Source organism: Taudactylus pleione, unplaced genomic scaffold (assembly GCF_031769625.1).
Source record: "Taudactylus pleione unplaced genomic scaffold, aTauple2 ptg000189l, whole genome shotgun sequence".
Lineage (NCBI taxonomy): Eukaryota > Metazoa > Chordata > Amphibia > Anura > Myobatrachidae > Taudactylus > Taudactylus pleione.
The window spans coordinates 8,226,667-8,245,484 of record NW_028284591.1 but is presented as its reverse complement, the minus strand read 5'-3'; the positions used below and the strand labels follow the sequence as shown (position 1 = coordinate 8,245,484).

The window sequence follows — 18,818 nt, the reverse complement described above, 5'->3', positions numbered from 1 at the left end:
TTACACCAGGAGAGAACAGTAATATATGCGTCTGGGTTACACCAGGAGAGAACAGTAGTATATGTGCCTGAGTTATACCCAGGAGAGAACAGTAGTATATGTGCCTGGGTTACACCAGGAGAGAACAGTAGTACATGTGCCTCAGTTATACCCAGGAGAGAACAGTAGTATATGTGCCTGGGTTACACCAGGAGAGAACAGTAGTATATGTGCCTGGGTTACACCAGGAGAGAGCAGTAGTACATGTGCCTGGGTTACACCAGGAGAGAGCAGTTGTATATGTGCCTGGGTTACACCAGGAGAGAGCAGTGGTATATGTGCCTGAGTTATACCCAGGAGAGAACAGTAGTACATGTGCCTGGGTTACACCAGGAGAGAACAGTAGTGTATGTGCCTGGGTTACACCAGGAGAGAGCAGTGGTATATGTGCCTGGGTTACACCAGGAGAGAACAGTAGTATATGTGCCTGAGTTATACCCAGGAGAGAACAGTAGTATATGTGCCTGGGTTACACCAGGAGAGAACAGTAGTACATGTGCCTGGGTTATACCCGGAGAGAACAGTAGTACATGCGCCTGGGTTACACCAGGAGAGAACAGTAGTACATGCGCCTGGGTTACACCAGGAGAGAACAGTAGTACATGTGCCTGGGTTACACCAGGAGAGAACAGTAGTATATGCGCCTGGGTTACACCGGGAGAGAACAGTAATATATGTGCCTGAGTTATACCCAGGAGAGAACAGTAGTATATGTGCCTGGGTTACACCAGGAGAGAACAGTAGTATATGTGCCTGGGTTACACCAGGAGAGAACAGTAGTATATGTGCCTGGATTACACCAGGAGAGAGCAGTAGTACATGTGCCTGGGTTACACCAGGAGAGAACAGTAGTAAATGTGCCTGGGTTACACCAGGAGAGAACAGTAGTATATGCGCCTGGGTTACACAAGGAGAGAGCAGTAGTATATGCGCCTGGGTTACACCAGGAGAGAACAGTAGTATATGCGCCTGGGTTACACCAGGAGAGAGCAGTAGTATATGTGCCTGGGTTACACCAGGAGAGAGCAGTAGTACATGTGTCTGGGTTACACCAGGAGAGAACAGTAGTATATGTGCCTGGGTTACACCAGGAGAGAGCAGTAGTACATGTGTCTGGGTTACACCAGGAGAGAACAGTAGTATATGCGCCTGGGTTACACAAGGAGAGAACAGTAGTATATGTGCCTGGGTTACACCAGGAGAGAACAGTAGTATATGTGCCTGGGTTACACAAGGAGAGAACAGTAGTATATGTGCCTGGGTTACACCAGGAGAGAACAGTAGTATATGTGCCTGGGTTACACCAGGAGAGAACAGTAGTACATGTGCCTGGGTTACACCAGGAGAGAGCAGTAGTATATGTGCCTGGGTTACACCAGGAGAGAACAGTAGTATATGTGCCTGGGTTACACCAGGAGAGAACAGTAGTATATGTGCCTGGGTTACACCAGGAGAGAACAGTAATATATGCGTCTGGGTTACACCAGGAGAGAACAGTAGTATATGTGCCTGAGTTATACCCAGGAGAGAACAGTAGTATATGTGCCTGGGTTACACCAGGAGAGAACAGTAGTACATGTGCCTCAGTTATACCCAGGAGAGAACAGTAGTATATGTGCCTGGGTTACACCAGGAGAGAACAGTAGTATATGTGCCTGGGTTACACCAGGAGAGAGCAGTAGTACATGTGCCTGGGTTACACCAGGAGAGAGCAGTAGTATATGTGCCTGGGTTACACCAGGAGAGAGCAGTGGTATATGTGCCTGAGTTATACCCAGGAGAGAACAGTAGTACATGTTCCTGGGTTACACCAGGAGAGAACAGTAGTGTATGTGCCTGGGTTACACCAGGAGAGAGCAGTGGTATATGTGCCTGGGTTACACCAGGAGAGAACAGTAGTATATGTGCCTGAGTTATACCCAGGAGAGAACAGTAGTATATGTGCCTGGGTTACACCAGGAGAGAACAGTAGTACATGTGCCTGGGTTATACCCGGAGAGAACAGTAGTACATGCGCCTGGGTTACACCAGGAGAGAACAGTAGTACATGCGCCTGGGTTACACCGGGAGAGAACAGTAGTACATGCGCCTGGGTTACACCAGGAGAGAACAGTAGTATATGCGCCTGGGTTACACCGGGAGAGAACAGTAATATATGTGCCTGAGTTATACCCAGGAGAGAACAGTAGTACATGTGCCTGGGTTACACCAGGAGAGAACAGTAATACATGTGCCTGGGTTACACCAGGAGAGAACAGTAGTATATGCGCCTGGGTTACACCGGGAGAGAACAGTAATATATGTGCCTGAGTTATACCCAGGAGAGAACAGTAGTATATGTGCCTGAGTTATACCCAGGAGAGAACAGTAGTATATGTGCCTGGGTTACACCAGGAGAGAACAGTAGTATATGTGCCTGGGTTACACCAGGAGAGAACAGTAGTATATGTGCCGGGATTACACCAGGAGAGAGCAGTAGTACATGTGCCTGGGTTACACCAGGAGAGAACAGTAGTAAATGTGCCTGGGTTACACCAGGAGAGAACAGTAGTATATGCGCCTGGGTTACACAAGGAGAGAGCAGTAGTATATGCGCCTGGGTTACACCAGGAGAGAACAGTAGTATATGCGCCTGGGTTACACCAGGAGAGAGCAGTAGTATATGTGCCTGGGTTACACCAGGAGAGAGCAGTAGTACATGTGTCTGGGTTACACCAGGAGAGAACAGTAGTATATGTGCCTGGGTTACACCAGGAGAGAGCAGTAGTACATGTGTCTGGGTTACACCAGGAGAGAACAGTAGTATATGCGCCTGGGTTACACAAGGAGAGAACAGTAGTATATGTGCCTGGGTTACACCAGGAGAGAACAGTAGTATATGCGCCTGGGTTACACAAGGAGAGAACAGTAGTATATGTGCCTGGGTTACACCAGGAGAGAACAGTAGTATATGTGCCTGGGTTACACCAGGAGAGAGCAGTAGTACATGTGTCTGGGTTACACCAGGAGAGAACAGTAGTATATGTGCCTGGGTTACACAAGGAGAGAACAGTAGTATATGTGCCTGGGTTACACCAGGAGAGAACAGTAGTATATGCGCCTGGGTTACACCAGGAGAGAACAGTAGTATATGTGCCTGGGTTACACCAGGAGAGAACAGTAGTATATGCGCCTGGGTTACACCAGGAGAGAGCAGTAGTACACGTGCCTGGGTTACACCAGGAGAGAACAGTAGTATATGCGCCTGGGTTACACAAGGAGAGAACAGTAGTATATGTGCCTGGGTTACACCAGGAGAGAACAGTAGTACATGCGCCTGGGTTACACCAGGAGAGAACAGTAGTACATGCGCCTGGGTTACACCAGGAGAGAACAGTAGTACATGCGCCTGGGTTACACCAGGAGAGAACAGTAGTATATGCGCCTGGGTTACACCGGGAGAGAACAGTAATATATGTGCCTGAGTTATACCCAGGAGAGAACAGTAGTATATGTGCCTGGGTTACACCAGGAGAGAACAGTAGTATATGTGCCTGGGTTACACCAGGAGAGAACAGTAGTATATGTGCCGGGATTACACCAGGAGAGAGCAGTAGTACATGTGCCTGGGTTACACCAGGAGAGAACAGTAGTAAATGTGCCTGGGTTACACCAGGAGAGAACAGTAGTATATGCGCCTGGGTTACACAAGGAGAGAGCAGTAGTATATGCGCCTGGGTTACACCAGGAGAGAACAGTAGTATATGCGCCTGGGTTACACCAGGAGAGAGCAGTAGTATATGTGCCTGGGTTACACCAGGAGAGAGCAGTAGTACATGTGTCTGGGTTACACCAGGAGAGAACAGTAGTATATGTGCCTGGGTTACACCAGGAGAGAGCAGTAGTACATGTGTCTGGGTTACACCAGGAGAGAACAGTAGTATATGCGCCTGGGTTACACAAGGAGAGAACAGTAGTATATGTGCCTGGGTTACACCAGGAGAGAACAGTAGTATATGCGCCTGGGTTACACAAGGAGAGAACAGTAGTATATGTGCCTGGGTTACACCAGGAGAGAACAGTAGTATATGTGCCTGGGTTACACCAGGAGAGAGCAGTAGTACATGTGTCTGGGTTACACCAGGAGAGAACAGTAGTATATGCGCCTGGGTTACACAAGGAGAGAACAGTAGTACATGTGCCTGGGTTACACCAGGAGAGAACAGTAGTATATGCGCCTGGGTTACACAAGGAGAGAACAGTAGTATATGTGCCTGGGTTACACCAGGAGAGAACAGTAGTATATGCGCCTGGGTTACACCGGGAGAGAACAGTAATATATGTGCCTGAGTTATACCCAGGAGAGAACAGTAGTATATGTGCCTGGGTTACACCAGGAGAGAACAGTAGTATATGTGCCTGGGTTACACCAGGAGAGAACAGTAGTACATGCGCCTGGGTTACACCAGGAGAGAACAGTAGTATATGTGCCTGGGTTACACCAGGAGAGAACAGTAGTATATGTGCCTGGGTTACACCGGGAGAGAACAGTAATATATGTGCCTGGGTTACACCGGGAGAGAACAGTAATATATGTGCCTGGGTTACACCGGGAGAGAACAGTAGTATATGTGCCTGGGTTACACCAGGAGAGAACAGTAGTATATGTGCCTGGGTTACACCAGGAGAGAACAGTAGTACATGCGCCTGGGTTACACCAGGAGAGAACAGTAGTATATGTGCCTGGGTTACACCAGGAGAGAACAGTAGTATATGCGCCTGGGTTACACCGGGAGAGAACAGTAATATATGTGCCTGAGTTATACCCAGGAGAGAACAGTAGTATATGTGCCTGGGTTACACCAGGAGAGAACAGTAGTATATGTGCCTGGGTTACACCAGGAGAGAACAGTAGTACATGCGCCTGGGTTACACCAGGAGAGAACAGTAGTATATGTGCCTGGGTTATATCATTAAACATTGGCGATTCATGCTATGTGGATGGACCATTCACCTACAATAAATGTAAATCCCGAATAAATCCAACCCAAAATGGCCGCTGCAACACTTGAGGACAGAGAAGCCAGGCTTCTATGTTAAATATGGTACCTCCAAGGTGTGCATATAACTATATGGATGCCCTGTTTCGTTCTCACTAGTTTACATTTAAGACAAACCCAACCAAAAATGGCCGCCGCCACATCTGAGGACATAGAAGCCAAGCTTCTATGTTACCTCTGATGTGAGCAAACGGAGGGCGGTGCGGCGTTCTGTGCTGCCGCGTGTATGGTCACATCACCTGACACCCAGGCAGACGCTGGTAACAACAATCATATTCAACTCCCGCCCCCACACACGCGGCGCGCACGACCCGGAAGTGATTAAACCGGAAGTGCGGCGCCGCTTCACATGGGGACTGATGATCAAAGAGGATGCCTAAAAAAGATGGATTGCACACTAGGAACATCACTTGCCCTTGATAAAGTCTCTGGAAGAGATGAAACGCGTTGGGACATATATATTAGCATATGTACTTTTAACCTTAATCCCTGTTTGAAGGGTATTTTGCCATTTTTTTTCTATTTCTTTTTTCTATTTTGTACCATTTCAATACTGTTCAATAAAACAGTGTTGTATTATCTGACGATCAGTCATTTATAGTACCATAGCCTCCCCCTGCATACTCACACACAGGGATTGCGGATACAGATTGACACAGGACCAGCAGACTTCATGGTCAGGTCTCTTTTGCATACAAATACCTGCCTACAGTTTTTGCCTATCTGCAATTAGCTTAATGCTATAAGAATTTTTGAATATCCTGCCAACAGCTTTTGCCCACCTGATACGCATATTACTTGTTGATTGTTATATTACATTCATTGGAGAGACATATCCTGACTACATCATATTGGTATTCATGCCAAACTTGAACTCCAGACGTATAAAATTCTAGTCCTGAAAATCCAGCCTCAAGTTATTGCCCACCAGCTTGATAACATAAGCAGACTGTGATATAGATATATATATATATATATATATATATATATATATATATACACTTATATATTAGAGAGCTGTCTTTCTGCTTAGACACCTCCCACCAAATCAATTCATTTTGAACACACAGCCCCAAGTTTTTGCTAACCAGTCTTTGTACGAAGCACTGACATATATATTATACGGGACTACAGAAAGTCAATTAACTTTATACAGTAGACCAATTACCACAGAGCGCTTTATCTTATTATTGTTTGTGGCCATTTTAGAATAAGGCTCTTATTTATATACACTACTATTGCAAGACCTGGGGAACGCCCTGACAAGTACACAATGGGCTACAGTTCAGCAGCTACGTCCAAGTGCTCATGATTATTATTATAATTTATTAGACGCCACAGGGGTTCTGTAGCGCCAAACAGGAGTTCAATATACAGGTTATAATATCTTCATGAGCTACAGATACAAATGTGTCTTTATACATTGTTGCACAAGTCGCGGCAAACAGTCCCTGTCGGCGCACCAGATCCTGGGCGACTCAGTTATGCCGAGTGTCTGCCTTGTGCAAAATGTGCGTCTTATTCGCGTAATTAAAATAACTGGGAGTGGCAAAACTACGTTGCTAGCTTGCGCTGATCAATTTGATGAGTGACGTTTGTACATCTGTGTGCGACCGAGTCTGGATCTGTGTATGAAGTCGCAGCGCAGCGTCGCTAATACACTGTGATATGTGCTTTGCTGCATCTGTGAATAATGCCAATATTCCCCCAAATTTTAAGACATAGGGGGGGATGCTACACCTCTCGGAGCGTCTGTCGCATCGGGGTTCTCGCGCTGTATGGTGTACAGACAGAAGAGTCCCTCCCTGCTGTGACCTCCGGTGTGGGGAAGGATGCCATGCTCGCGATGCCGACAAGGGGGCTTGGCCTCCGGACCGGACCCCGGCCCGTGCCGTGGGTATCATCACTGGGGAGATGCGGAGTGCCGGCTCCCTCGGTGCAGCACCTGGCTCCTGTCACTGAGGGGGAGCCAGCACCTTGGTGTTACCCCTCGGCAGGTGACACCCAGGTGCGGCCCGCCTAACCCGCACCCCCCCTTGTGACGCCACTGTGTACAGATGCTAGGGTTATGAGGACACATCTGATGGCAATGGGGACACGGCGCTGCCTTTCCAGCTTTAGCAAAGCCTTCCAGGCACTTCCGGATCCCCGCGTCATGCACATGCGCAGATGGACCGTCGCGCATACACATAACACAAGAACCCCTTCGCTGGAAGCGTTAGGCTGCCAGAAGCCCAGCGGAGGACCTCGCAGACGAGGAGGAGGACTCCGCTGGACCTCGCCGGAGTGGTTAGTAATGGTAAATACCAGTGGCTTTTTTTAAACTGGTGTTTACCTTCGTTACTAAGTGGGACCCAGAGAATGCTGGGGACGCTGAGGCACTGGGCGTGGTGCATATATTGGTCAGGCTCTCCTGTTTCCCAATTCTGGTTAAATGTGGCCCAGATAGCCGCTGACACAGGGGCCGATGATCCTACACACGTCTGCCCCCCCCCGTATGGGCGATTTGGCTGGGAAATAATGGCTCATTGACGTCAGAACAATGGAAAACATCACTTCTAATGACATCAAACCAGTTTTGTGTGTCCTATAGTGACTGTTGTGTATTAATAAGGATCAAAAGCTATGAAAGGGCCACGTTACTACTTTCTTTTGTATTTTGGGTGAGTCTACCTATATCTAGAAAGTTATTGGCAAAGCTCCGCAAAAAAAAAAAGTGACAAATATATATTTAAAATAAAGTAAGAACCACATTGCGTTGCTTTTAGGTTTGTGTTTAATTTACTTTGTCATATGCTCATTTGCATTTTAAAATCATGAAGTGAGGTGGTAGTATACAGGAATTCGGGGTGACCTTTCCACTTACCGGATGATAAACCCAGATAAAAAGGTTCAAAAACGTAAATCTGGACCTTCGCTATTCGCAGTGGATTTAATTAGGTGCATTCGCGCTAAATAGTGATTTGCGAGCCCACATATATTGCAGGTCGTAAGTGACATTTAGCTTCTTGGGTCAATAAATAAAGTACTTTTCCTGCTTATAACAGGCTTGTCCAGTGCAATGGCACTTTTTGTTTCCATACTGTTATTTTAGCGTGTGTTCTAGGTATAGGTCTCCAAATTGGGCCAGCGGTAATCCTATTACAGGGGACATTCGTTCACTTTCATATTTATTTGCTCCAATATAACCCGAAAAGTTAAGCCAGGGGTTCACTGTTCTGTCCTCGTCGTTGATTATGTCGTTCCTCAATGACATCATCCAATTACATAATCGCAATTATTATCATCATTCGGATATAACGGTAGCTCATTCCCATTTCTGTTCTGCCGTTTAGTTGGGCCCCAGTTCCCTCTGTGTTGCCATAAGTTGCATTAGAGTAAGGTATGTAGTCATCGGTAACTCGTGATTTATTATAACAGGAAATAGATTATTCTATTCCCTATAAAATAAACCTGTTGCATCACCCAGACAGACCGTACAAGTGACATTATGCCGCGCACGTGAAATTGTTACACACATTCACCTTGCAGACTGGTTTATTGTTCCATGCTAAAAAAAATAGGCATTCTCACTGCGCGAGGCAGCCAAAGTATTGGACATCTCCCATGTATTTATATAGCGTAAATAAATGTGTTCTGCATGACGTGTTTGTAATGCCGTGAGACATGACCTCATAGCTGCTCTGTGCATCGCACCGCGCCAATAGGTAGCCACTATTTCCATGGCTTGGCTCCTGTGGTTGCAGTGTTTAATAACAGTAATGATAGCCATTGAAACACTGCAGATTGAGGTGTGAAATATCAAATAGCTAAACCAATCGGACCCAACCTGCTTCACATGTGCGCCAGATGTCCACGGAGTCAGCGCACCGCGCGTGTTCACAGATGGACTGACATGTAAATATTTAAAGTTATTACACCGGTCTCTGGCATGGGAGCAACAGGATAACATTAGCACGGAGCAGAATAAATGTTCCTCTTAACCCTCCGGGCACTGAATGGGCAGTGTACCTGCTCAGTGGTGACTGCGAGGTACCAGTCTGGCTTTTCACGTTCTGTCTCAATGGTTGGTCACTTACCACTGTCTTGCCAACAAGAGGTAACTGCATATCGCTGGTTAGAAGAAAGCGCCATTTATAGGCAGTCCAGGCTACCGGGCAGTACGGCTCTCGTAGCGCCACCTGTGGTCTGTTACCCGCACAGAAATCTGAGTCTGCCAGCACATAGATATAGAATTGTAGGCTGGCGAGCAGGGCCCTCATGCCTCTCTGTCTGTTTGTTATTACTGTTTTGTTCCCAATTGTAAAGCGCAACAGAATGTGCTGGCGTAATCGAAGTAAATGCTAATAAATGATAAATACAATGTTCTGTAGATCGCTGTGGCACGTGCAAAATTTGGTGACCACTGATCCCCGTGGTCTGTCTGGCGTTTGTACAATACCATCTTTGAATACAGTTCCTGCCTCTATTAAAGCCATACTTACCTACTCTACCTGGGGGCTCCCGATTTTTTTTTGGGGGGGTAACACCTCGCACTCCCGGAAGAGTTGGCATTTCTCCCGCATCCTGCCCACTTCCTAGTGAAGTGGACAAAATGGGGAGAATTTTCACAGAGATTGATGGTCCCGCGTAGGGGGCGGAGCTTAATTACGAGATTCTACAAGAATCGTGTCATTTCGTCACACCCCCTATTTAAATATGCGTTATTCATGGCAATTTACTGCGAGGGGGTTGGGCTTAATGATGCAAAAAGTCTGCCCCATCGCCGCCCACCAGCTTCTCCTCCCCGGGCTTCCCCTGGGGAGGAAGAATAAAAAGTGGGCAAGTTCCGGACCCTATGAAATGGAAGTGTGGTTTCAGGGAGGGGACCTGACCTCACGGCACGTCCCCTGTTTTTGTCACTCTGGAAGCGTGCTCGGCACTCCTTGAACGGCTGGGCCGCCCCTTGGCTCTCCTCCCCGCACTGTTTAGCTGCCCTGCTCACTATATCTATTCTATGCTCACTATATCTATTCTATGCTCACTATATCTATTCTATGCTCACTATATCTATTCTGTGCTCACTACACCTATTCTGTGCTCACTACACCTATTCTGTGCTCACTATATCTATTCTATGCTCTCACTACATGTATTCTATGCTCTCACTACATGTATTCTATGCTCACTACATCTATTCTATGCTCTCACTACATCTATTCTATACACTCACTACATCTATTCTATGCTCTCACTACATCTATTCTATGCTCTCACTACATCTATTCTATGCTCACTACATCTATTCTATACACTCACTACATCTATTCTATGCTCTCACTACATCTATTCTATGCTCTCACTACATCTATTCTATGCTCTCACTACATCTATTCTATGCTCACTACATCTATTCTATGCTCTCACTACATCTATTCTATGCTCACTACATCTATTCTATGCTCACTACATCTATTCTATGCTCTCACTACATCTATTCTATGCTCTCACTACATCTATTCTATGCTCTCACTACATCTATTCTATGCTCTCACTACATCTATTCTATGCTCACTACATCTATTCTATGCTCTCACTACATCTATTCTATGCTCACTACATCTATTCTATGCTCACTACATCTATTCTATGCTCTCACTACATCTATTCTATACACTCACTACATCTATTCTATGCTCTCACTACATCTATTCTATGCTCTCACTACATCTATTCTGTGCTCACTACATCTATTCTATGGTCACTACATCTATTCTATGCTCACTACATCTATTCTATGCTCTCACTATATCTATTCTATGCTCTCACTACATCTATTCTATGCTCTCACTACATCTATTCTATGCTCTCACTACATCTATTCTATGGTCACTACATCTATTCTATGCTCACTACATCTATTCTATGCTCTCACTATATCTATTCTATGCTCTCACTACATCTATTCTATGCTCACTATATCTATTCTATGCTCTCACTACATCTATTCTATGCTCTCACTATATCTATTCTATGCTCTCACTACATCTATTCTATGCTCACTATATCTATTCTATGCTCTCACTACATCTATTCTATGCTCTCACTACATCTATTCTATACACTCACTACATCTATTCTATGCTCTCACTACATCTATTCTATGCTCTCACTACATCTATTCTATGCTCTCACTACATCTATTCTATACACTCACTACATCTATTCTATGCTCTCACTACATCTATTCTATGCTCTCACTACATCTATTCTATGCTCTCACTACATCTATTCTATGCTCACTACATCTATTCTATGCTCACTACATCTATTCTATGCTCTCACTACATCTATTCTATACACTCACTACATCTATTCTATGCTCTCACTACATCTATTCTATGCACACTACATCTATTCTATGCACACTACATCTATTCTATGCTCACTATATCTATTCTATGCTCTCACTACATCTATTCTGTGCTCTCACTACATCTATTCTGTGCTCTCACTACATCTATTCTATGCTCTCACTACATCTATTCTGTGCTCTCACTACATCTATTCTGTGCTCTCACTACATCTATTCTGTGCTCACTACATCTATTCTATGGTCACTACACCTATTCTGTGCTCTCACTACATCTATTCTGTGCTCTCACTACATCTATTCTATGCTCTCACTACATCTATTCTATGGTCACTACATCTATTCTATGGTCACTACATCTATTCTATGCTCACTACACCTATTCTGTGCTCTCACTACATCTATTCTGTGCTCTCACTACATCTATTCTGTGCTCACTACATCTATTCTATGGTCACTACACCTATTCTGTGCTCTCACTACATCTATTCTATGCTCTCATTACATCTATTCTGTGCTCATTACATCTATTCTGTGCTCACTACATCTATTCTGTGCTCACTACATCTATTCTATGCTCATTACATCTATTCTATGCTCACTACATCTATTCTATGCTCTCACTACATCTATTCTGTGCTCACTATATCTATTGTATGCTCTCACTACATCTATTCTATGCTCACTACATCTACATGTTTAATGTCAACCATTTAACCCTGTCGACCTAAATACATGCCTACAGAATGTTGGTTGACATAATGACCATGTCGCCCTTTTTACTGTCAACCTTACTGACCAATCAACTGATTATCTGTTTCATAATATAATTTGGCAGATAATTAAGCAGATTTTTTATTTATTTTTATTTCTAACGTGTCAAAAACAATTTCCTCTGAGGAATGGAATAAGCCTCTCGCAGACGGCAGCGTCCGCACTTACACTTTCTGGAGTTTTGTGCACAGGTCTGCCACACCCATGTATGGTGACAGCACAGCTGCGCTGTAACTTCGACTTCATAAATACGGCGCCTAGTGGAGGCCATGCCCCCCCCCCCCTCAGTGCATGACGTTATGCCACGAGGGACGGGGGTCACAACAGTCCTGAGGATATGTGCGGGGGGGGAGGGGGCTGTTATGGCTGCAGTTTAAGGCGTCCCGAGGTTGCTCCAGGCGACACTGCGTCAGCGTTTCTGGCTGAGCGGCACTCTTCTAGCCAGATGCAGGCACCGTGGATGATCGGTGGCTCTCTGAACCTAATGTGCATAAGTAGCAAGCAGACTGCCCAACAGGGAAGCATCCAGAGGATCCCCCTTCGTATTAATAAAAATGCTGAAGAGTAGGACATAGACTGCTATGGGATTACACCATCTGTAAATGGCGTTAACTGCCGCATCCAAACTTCACATTCCGGAGCTTAGTAAATCTCACAATATAGCTGCCCTTATAGATATCTATGATGGCTGCTCTTGCAATCTAAAACAGGGCCATGGCGGATATCTCCGATATCTTCTGTGGTCCCCCCACCCCCCAAAATACATTCTGGGGATGCTTGAAATTTTGGGGTTATCCTGCAAATTTATTTTGATAGATATGCCCATAAATCTTTAGAGGAAAATCCACGTTTATGAAATGTAAGACTGACATTCTAAAACATATGGCAACATGCATTGAGCAACCTATTCATCACCATTTCTCATGGCTATTTTTGCATACTTCTCTAGGTGTCTATGGGTCATGGATATGTGTTTTCCCCAAGTGCCGTGGCAGCTCTCTGCATGTATCTGAGCATGTGTAGGAAAAATAAGCCCCTCCGCAACTGCGGAAATGTTTAACTTTTAATTCATTGTAAATTCCTTCTCCGATTTGCTGAAATGATCAGTTAATCAGATGTTTTCTATACGTCAGGAGGGAGATAAGACTGAAAGATGAGCTAAAAATACCTCTGTACCTAACCTTATCTGCAGAGATGAGCAAAAGTTTTCTTTTAATGGTCAGAAAGTTCTTTTAAAGTAGACATTTGCGCCTTACCATTTTTGATGGATTTGGCTCAGATCCGTCGTCCGGTTGTGGATTTGCCAACCCGCCGTGACTGACTGGTTTTGGTTTTGGATTTTTTTCTAAGAATTGATGAAAAAAGCTAAAATCACATAATTTGGGCTTTTTTTGTTCCTAGAGTATTCTTAACCTCAATTACATTAATTTCCAGTCATTTCCAGTCAATTTAGACCACCTCACAGCTCATTAAATGTTTTTCACCATTATCGGCTAAAGGCTGCAGTGAGCTGGCTGGTTACTAAGCGACAGAGCAGCGGCACAGACACCACAGTGTAAAGCACATCTATGACGCATTGCCACACAGCAGTGGCAGAAATGAGAGGTAGTGCAAGATGGAATTGTCTACCCACCCAGCGGGGTACGGGCCGCAGAGTCACAGTACTTGTACACAGTGGGCTACAGCCCAAGGAGTCACAGTGCTTTTATACACTGTGGGGCACACAGATATACAGGTATCACATATCACATTACTCAGCGCAGTCTCCCATATACAGACTCAGGAGCACACAGATATACAGGTGTCACATATCACATTACTCGGCGCAGTCTCCCATATACAGACTCAGGAGCACACAGATATACAGGTGTCACACATCACATTACTCGGCGCAGTCTCCTATATACAGACTCAGGAGCACACAGATATACAGGTGTCACATATCACATCACTCAGCGCAGTCTCCTATATACAGACTCTGGAGCACACCGATATACAGGTGTCACATATCACATTACTCAGCGCAGTCTCCCAAATACAGACTCAGGAGCACACAGATATACAGGTGTCACATATCACATTACTCAGCGCAGTCTCCCATATACAGACTCAGGAGCACACAGATATACAGGTGTCACATATCACATTACTCAGCGCAGTCTCCCATATACAGACTCAGGAGCACACAGATATACAGGTGTCACATATCACATTACTCAGCGCAGTCTCCCATATACAGACTCAGGAGCACACAGATATACAGGTGTCACATATTACATTACTCAGCGCAGTCTCCTATATACAGACTCAGGAGCACACAGATATACAGGTGTCACATATCACATTACACAGCACAGTCTCCTATATACAGACTCAGGAGCACAGATATACAGGTGTCACATATCACATGACTCAGCACAGTCTCCCATATACAGACTCAGGAGCACACAGATATACAGGTGTCACATATCACATTACTCAGCGCAGTCTCCCATATACAGACTCAGGAGCACACAGATATACAGGTGTCACATATCACATTACTCAGCGCAGTCTCCCATATACAGACTCAGGAGCACACAGATATACAGGTGTCACATATTACATTACTCAGCGCAGTCTCCTATATACAGACTCAGGAGCACACAGATATACAGGTGTCACATATCACATTACTCAGCGCAGTCTCCCATATACAGACTCAGGAGCACACAGATATACAGGTGTCACATATCACATTACTCAGTGCAGTCTCCCATATACAGACTCAGGAGCACACAGATATACAGGTGTCACATATCACATTACTCAGCGCAGTCTCCCATATACAGACTCAGTCACACACAGATATACAGGTGTCACATATCACATTACTCAGCGCAGTCTCCCATATACAGACTCAGGAGCACACAGATATACAGGTGTCACATATCACATCACTCAGCGCAGTCTCCTATATACAGACTCTGGAGCACACAGATATACAGGTGTCACACATCACATTACTCAGCACAGTCTCCCATATACAGACTCAGGAGCACAGATATACAGGTGTCACATATCACATTACTCAGCGCAGTCTCCCATATACAGACTCAGTCACACACAGATATACAGGTGTCACATATCACATTACTCAGCGCAGTCTCCCATATACAGACTCAGGAGCACACAGATATACAGGTGTCACATATCACATCACTCAGCGCAGTCTCCTATATACAGACTCAGGAGCACACAGATATACAGGTGTCACATATCACATTACTCAGCGCAGTCTCCCATATACAGACTCAGGAGCACACAGATATACAGGTGTCACATATCACATTACTCAGCGCAGTCTCCCATATACAGACACAGGAGCACACAGATATACAGGTGTCACATATCACATTACACAGCACAGTCTCCTATATACAGACTCAGGAGCACAGATATACAGGTGTCACATATCACATTACTCAGCGCAGTCTCCCATATACAAACTCAGGAGCACACAGATATACAGGTGTCACATATCACATCACTCAGCGCAGTCTCCTATATACAGACTCAGGAGCACACAGATATACAGGTGTCACATATCACATCACTCAGCGCAGTCTCCTATATACAGACTCTGGAGCACACAGATATACAGGTGTCACACATCACATTACTCAGCACAGTCTCCCATATACAGACTCAGGAGCACACAGATATACAGGTGTCACATATCACATTACTCAGCGCAGTCTCCCAAATACAGACTCAAGAGCACACAGATATACAGGTGTCACATATCACATTACACAGCACAGTCTCCTATATACAGACTCAGGAGCACAGATATACAGGTGTCACATATCACATTACTCAGCGCAGTCTCCCATATACAGACTCAGGAGCACACAGATATACAGGTGTCACATATCACATTACTCAGCGCAGTCTCCCATATACAGACTCAGGAGCACACAGATATACAGGTGTCACATATCACATTACACAGCACAGTCTCCTATATACAGACTCAGGAGCACAGATATACAGGTGTCACATATCACATTACTCAGCGCAGTCTCCCATATACAGACTCAGGAGCACACAGATATACAGGTGTCACATATCACATTACTCAGCGCAGTCTCCCATATACAGACTCAGGAGCACACAGATATACAGGTGTCACATATCACATTACTCAGCGCAGTCTCCCATATACAGACTCAGGAGCACACAGATATACAGGTGTCACATATCACATTACTCAGCGCAGTCTCCCATATACAGACACAGGAGCACACAGATATACAGGTGTCACATATCACATTACACAGCACAGTCTCCTATATACAGACTCAGGAGCACAGATATACAGGTGTCACATATCACATTACTCAGCGCAGTCTCCCATATACAGACTCAGGAGCACACAGATATACAGGTGTCACATATCACATTACTCAGCGCAGTCTCCCATATACAGACTCAGGAGCACACAGATATACAGGTGTCACATATCACATTACTCAGCGCAGTCTCCCATATACAGACACAGGAGCACACAGATATACAGGTGTCACATATCACATTACACAGCACAGTCTCCTATATACAGACTCAGGAGCACAGATATACAGGTGTCACATATCACATTACTCAGCGCAGTCTCCCATATACAAACTCAGGAGCACACAGATATACAGGTGTCACATATCACATTACTCAGCGCAGTCTCCCATATACAGACTCAGGAGCACACAGATATACAGGTGTCACATATCACATTACTCAGATCATTCTGCTGGTGCATCCTAGTCGATTTTCGGGAAAAAGACGCCCGATGCTCGCAGAATTTCACAGGATCTAGCGGCTCACTCGCGTCAGGAAATTCGTGCTGCGCGGCGTATTGTGGCTAGATGTATGAGGACAGATCTGTAATTGTGCAACCTGTTTAACGGTTTTGACAGTTGGAAGTTCTGCCATTGGGTGAAGTGATGCCATAGCTGTGACACAGGACAGCTGCCAAACCGTCTCGTCCTTTACAAACAGAAGTAACCACATTTGGGTTTAATGGTTTCCTCTTCTGCTGTTTATTTCAAAACTGAAGTGTGTTGTTTTTTGTGTGTGTAACAGGTTCCTCCTGTTTAGCTGTCTGATTGCACTTCCAGTTTCCTCTTTCTTGACGGCGCCTCGTTTCACCAACTGATGTGGTTTCTTGTTGACCTTTTGTGTTTTACAGAAGGATTTCTCTGTACGAGAAGGACTGCACCAGTCAGATGTGGAGAGCTGGTTGGGGTTCATCACGTTCCTTTGCGAAGTGTTCGGCACCATGAGGAGTAACGCAGGAGAGCCTTTCCGAGTCCTCGTCTGCCCCATCTATACCTGCCTTAGGGAGGTAATGACCACTGTCCTGCATACAAACATTTCTATAGATCCGTCATAAGATGGATCTCCACATCTGGTGTGTGTTCCAAATAAATTTGCTTTTGCCCATGCGCTGTATCCAAAAACTCATCTTATACGCCTGTGAGGAAAGTCCTACATATATGAAATAGGGTGGAGTTAGGGCAGTAGGTAGCTGTTCTTTCCTACAGTAGTTGCCATGTATGAAGTAACCTGCCTCTTTGAAGCCCTCATCCATTACATGGATTTTATCCTGTTCCAAGTGAGAACGTTCCAGGCAATGAACGTAAAGAAGATAGGTGACCAGGAGACCGTTCTGTGCAAGAGACCATTGTTGACACAGCAAGAAAGTAAAGCAGACATGCAAGGAGCAGCAGATAAGTGGAGGGCAGTAGGACATCTTAGGCTGGCTAGGGAGCCTGAGAAGGGATATCAGGAGGACCTGAAATGATTCTTTCTGACAAACTCTGGATACATGACAATGACAGGTTGGATGACTGTTAGTAGTAGGTTACAATAAGGAGAGGATAGGGGCAGGGAATCAGAGTTTTGGCTGTAGAGGAATGTAGGAAGTCTATCATTAGACCCCTGCCGGGATTAGACAGCGGTCGGCATTTCGACCGTCGGCTTCCTGACTGCAGCCCCTTTGGAGATACTGTTGTGGGAAAAGTGGGTTTGCGTGCTACTCTTAAATTAAGCCCATAGAAAGGTTTAAAGACCAGAGAACAAAATGAGATGCGACCAATTGTTTACTGGTATAACTTGCATCCACATCATATTAGTCTGATCATCGTTTGTTACCGATCGGCTGCTTTTTGCTGCCAGGCGTGTGGACCCCCACTTATACAGGGCTGGCTCAGAAACAAGGCAGTTGCCTTAAGCCTCAATCTCTGTCGCCCGTCCCGTTTAACATAACATTTGATTTTTAAAATTAAAAGGCCTGCAGATGTGTCCTCCTACACCTGACCTCAATACGCCAATGCGGCGGGCAGGGCCGGCTCTAGGGGTGTTCGACCAGTGCAGTCGCACAGGGGCGCCACCCGTAGAGGGCGGCACCCCTCCCCAGCATCCTGATTTCAGTGGGACAGCACTGTCCCGCTGTTCCACCCGTGGGCCGAAGTGGGCCGCGGGTGGTCAAATCGGGAGGCTGGGGACCCCCACCACCGCGGCGGTGCCGGACCCCCAGAGAGTGAGTGAATGCGCGCAGCAGCCATTCACTAATG

The 18,818-nt window shown here is 45.5% G+C and overlaps 1 protein-coding gene across 2 annotated transcripts in view; it reads left to right on the top strand.

The window, feature by feature from the left end:
- CTIF (cap binding complex dependent translation initiation factor) overlaps positions 1–18,818 on the top strand; it is a 290,112-nt gene that overhangs the window by 250,248 nt on the left and 21,046 nt on the right. For both annotated transcript variants that reach the window (XM_088476543.1, XM_088476542.1), the window contains one exon: positions 17,432–17,587. In XM_088476543.1, coding sequence (XP_088332669.1) covers positions 17,432–17,587 — 156 coding nt within the window. The remainder of the gene's footprint in view (positions 1–17,431; positions 17,588–18,818) is intronic.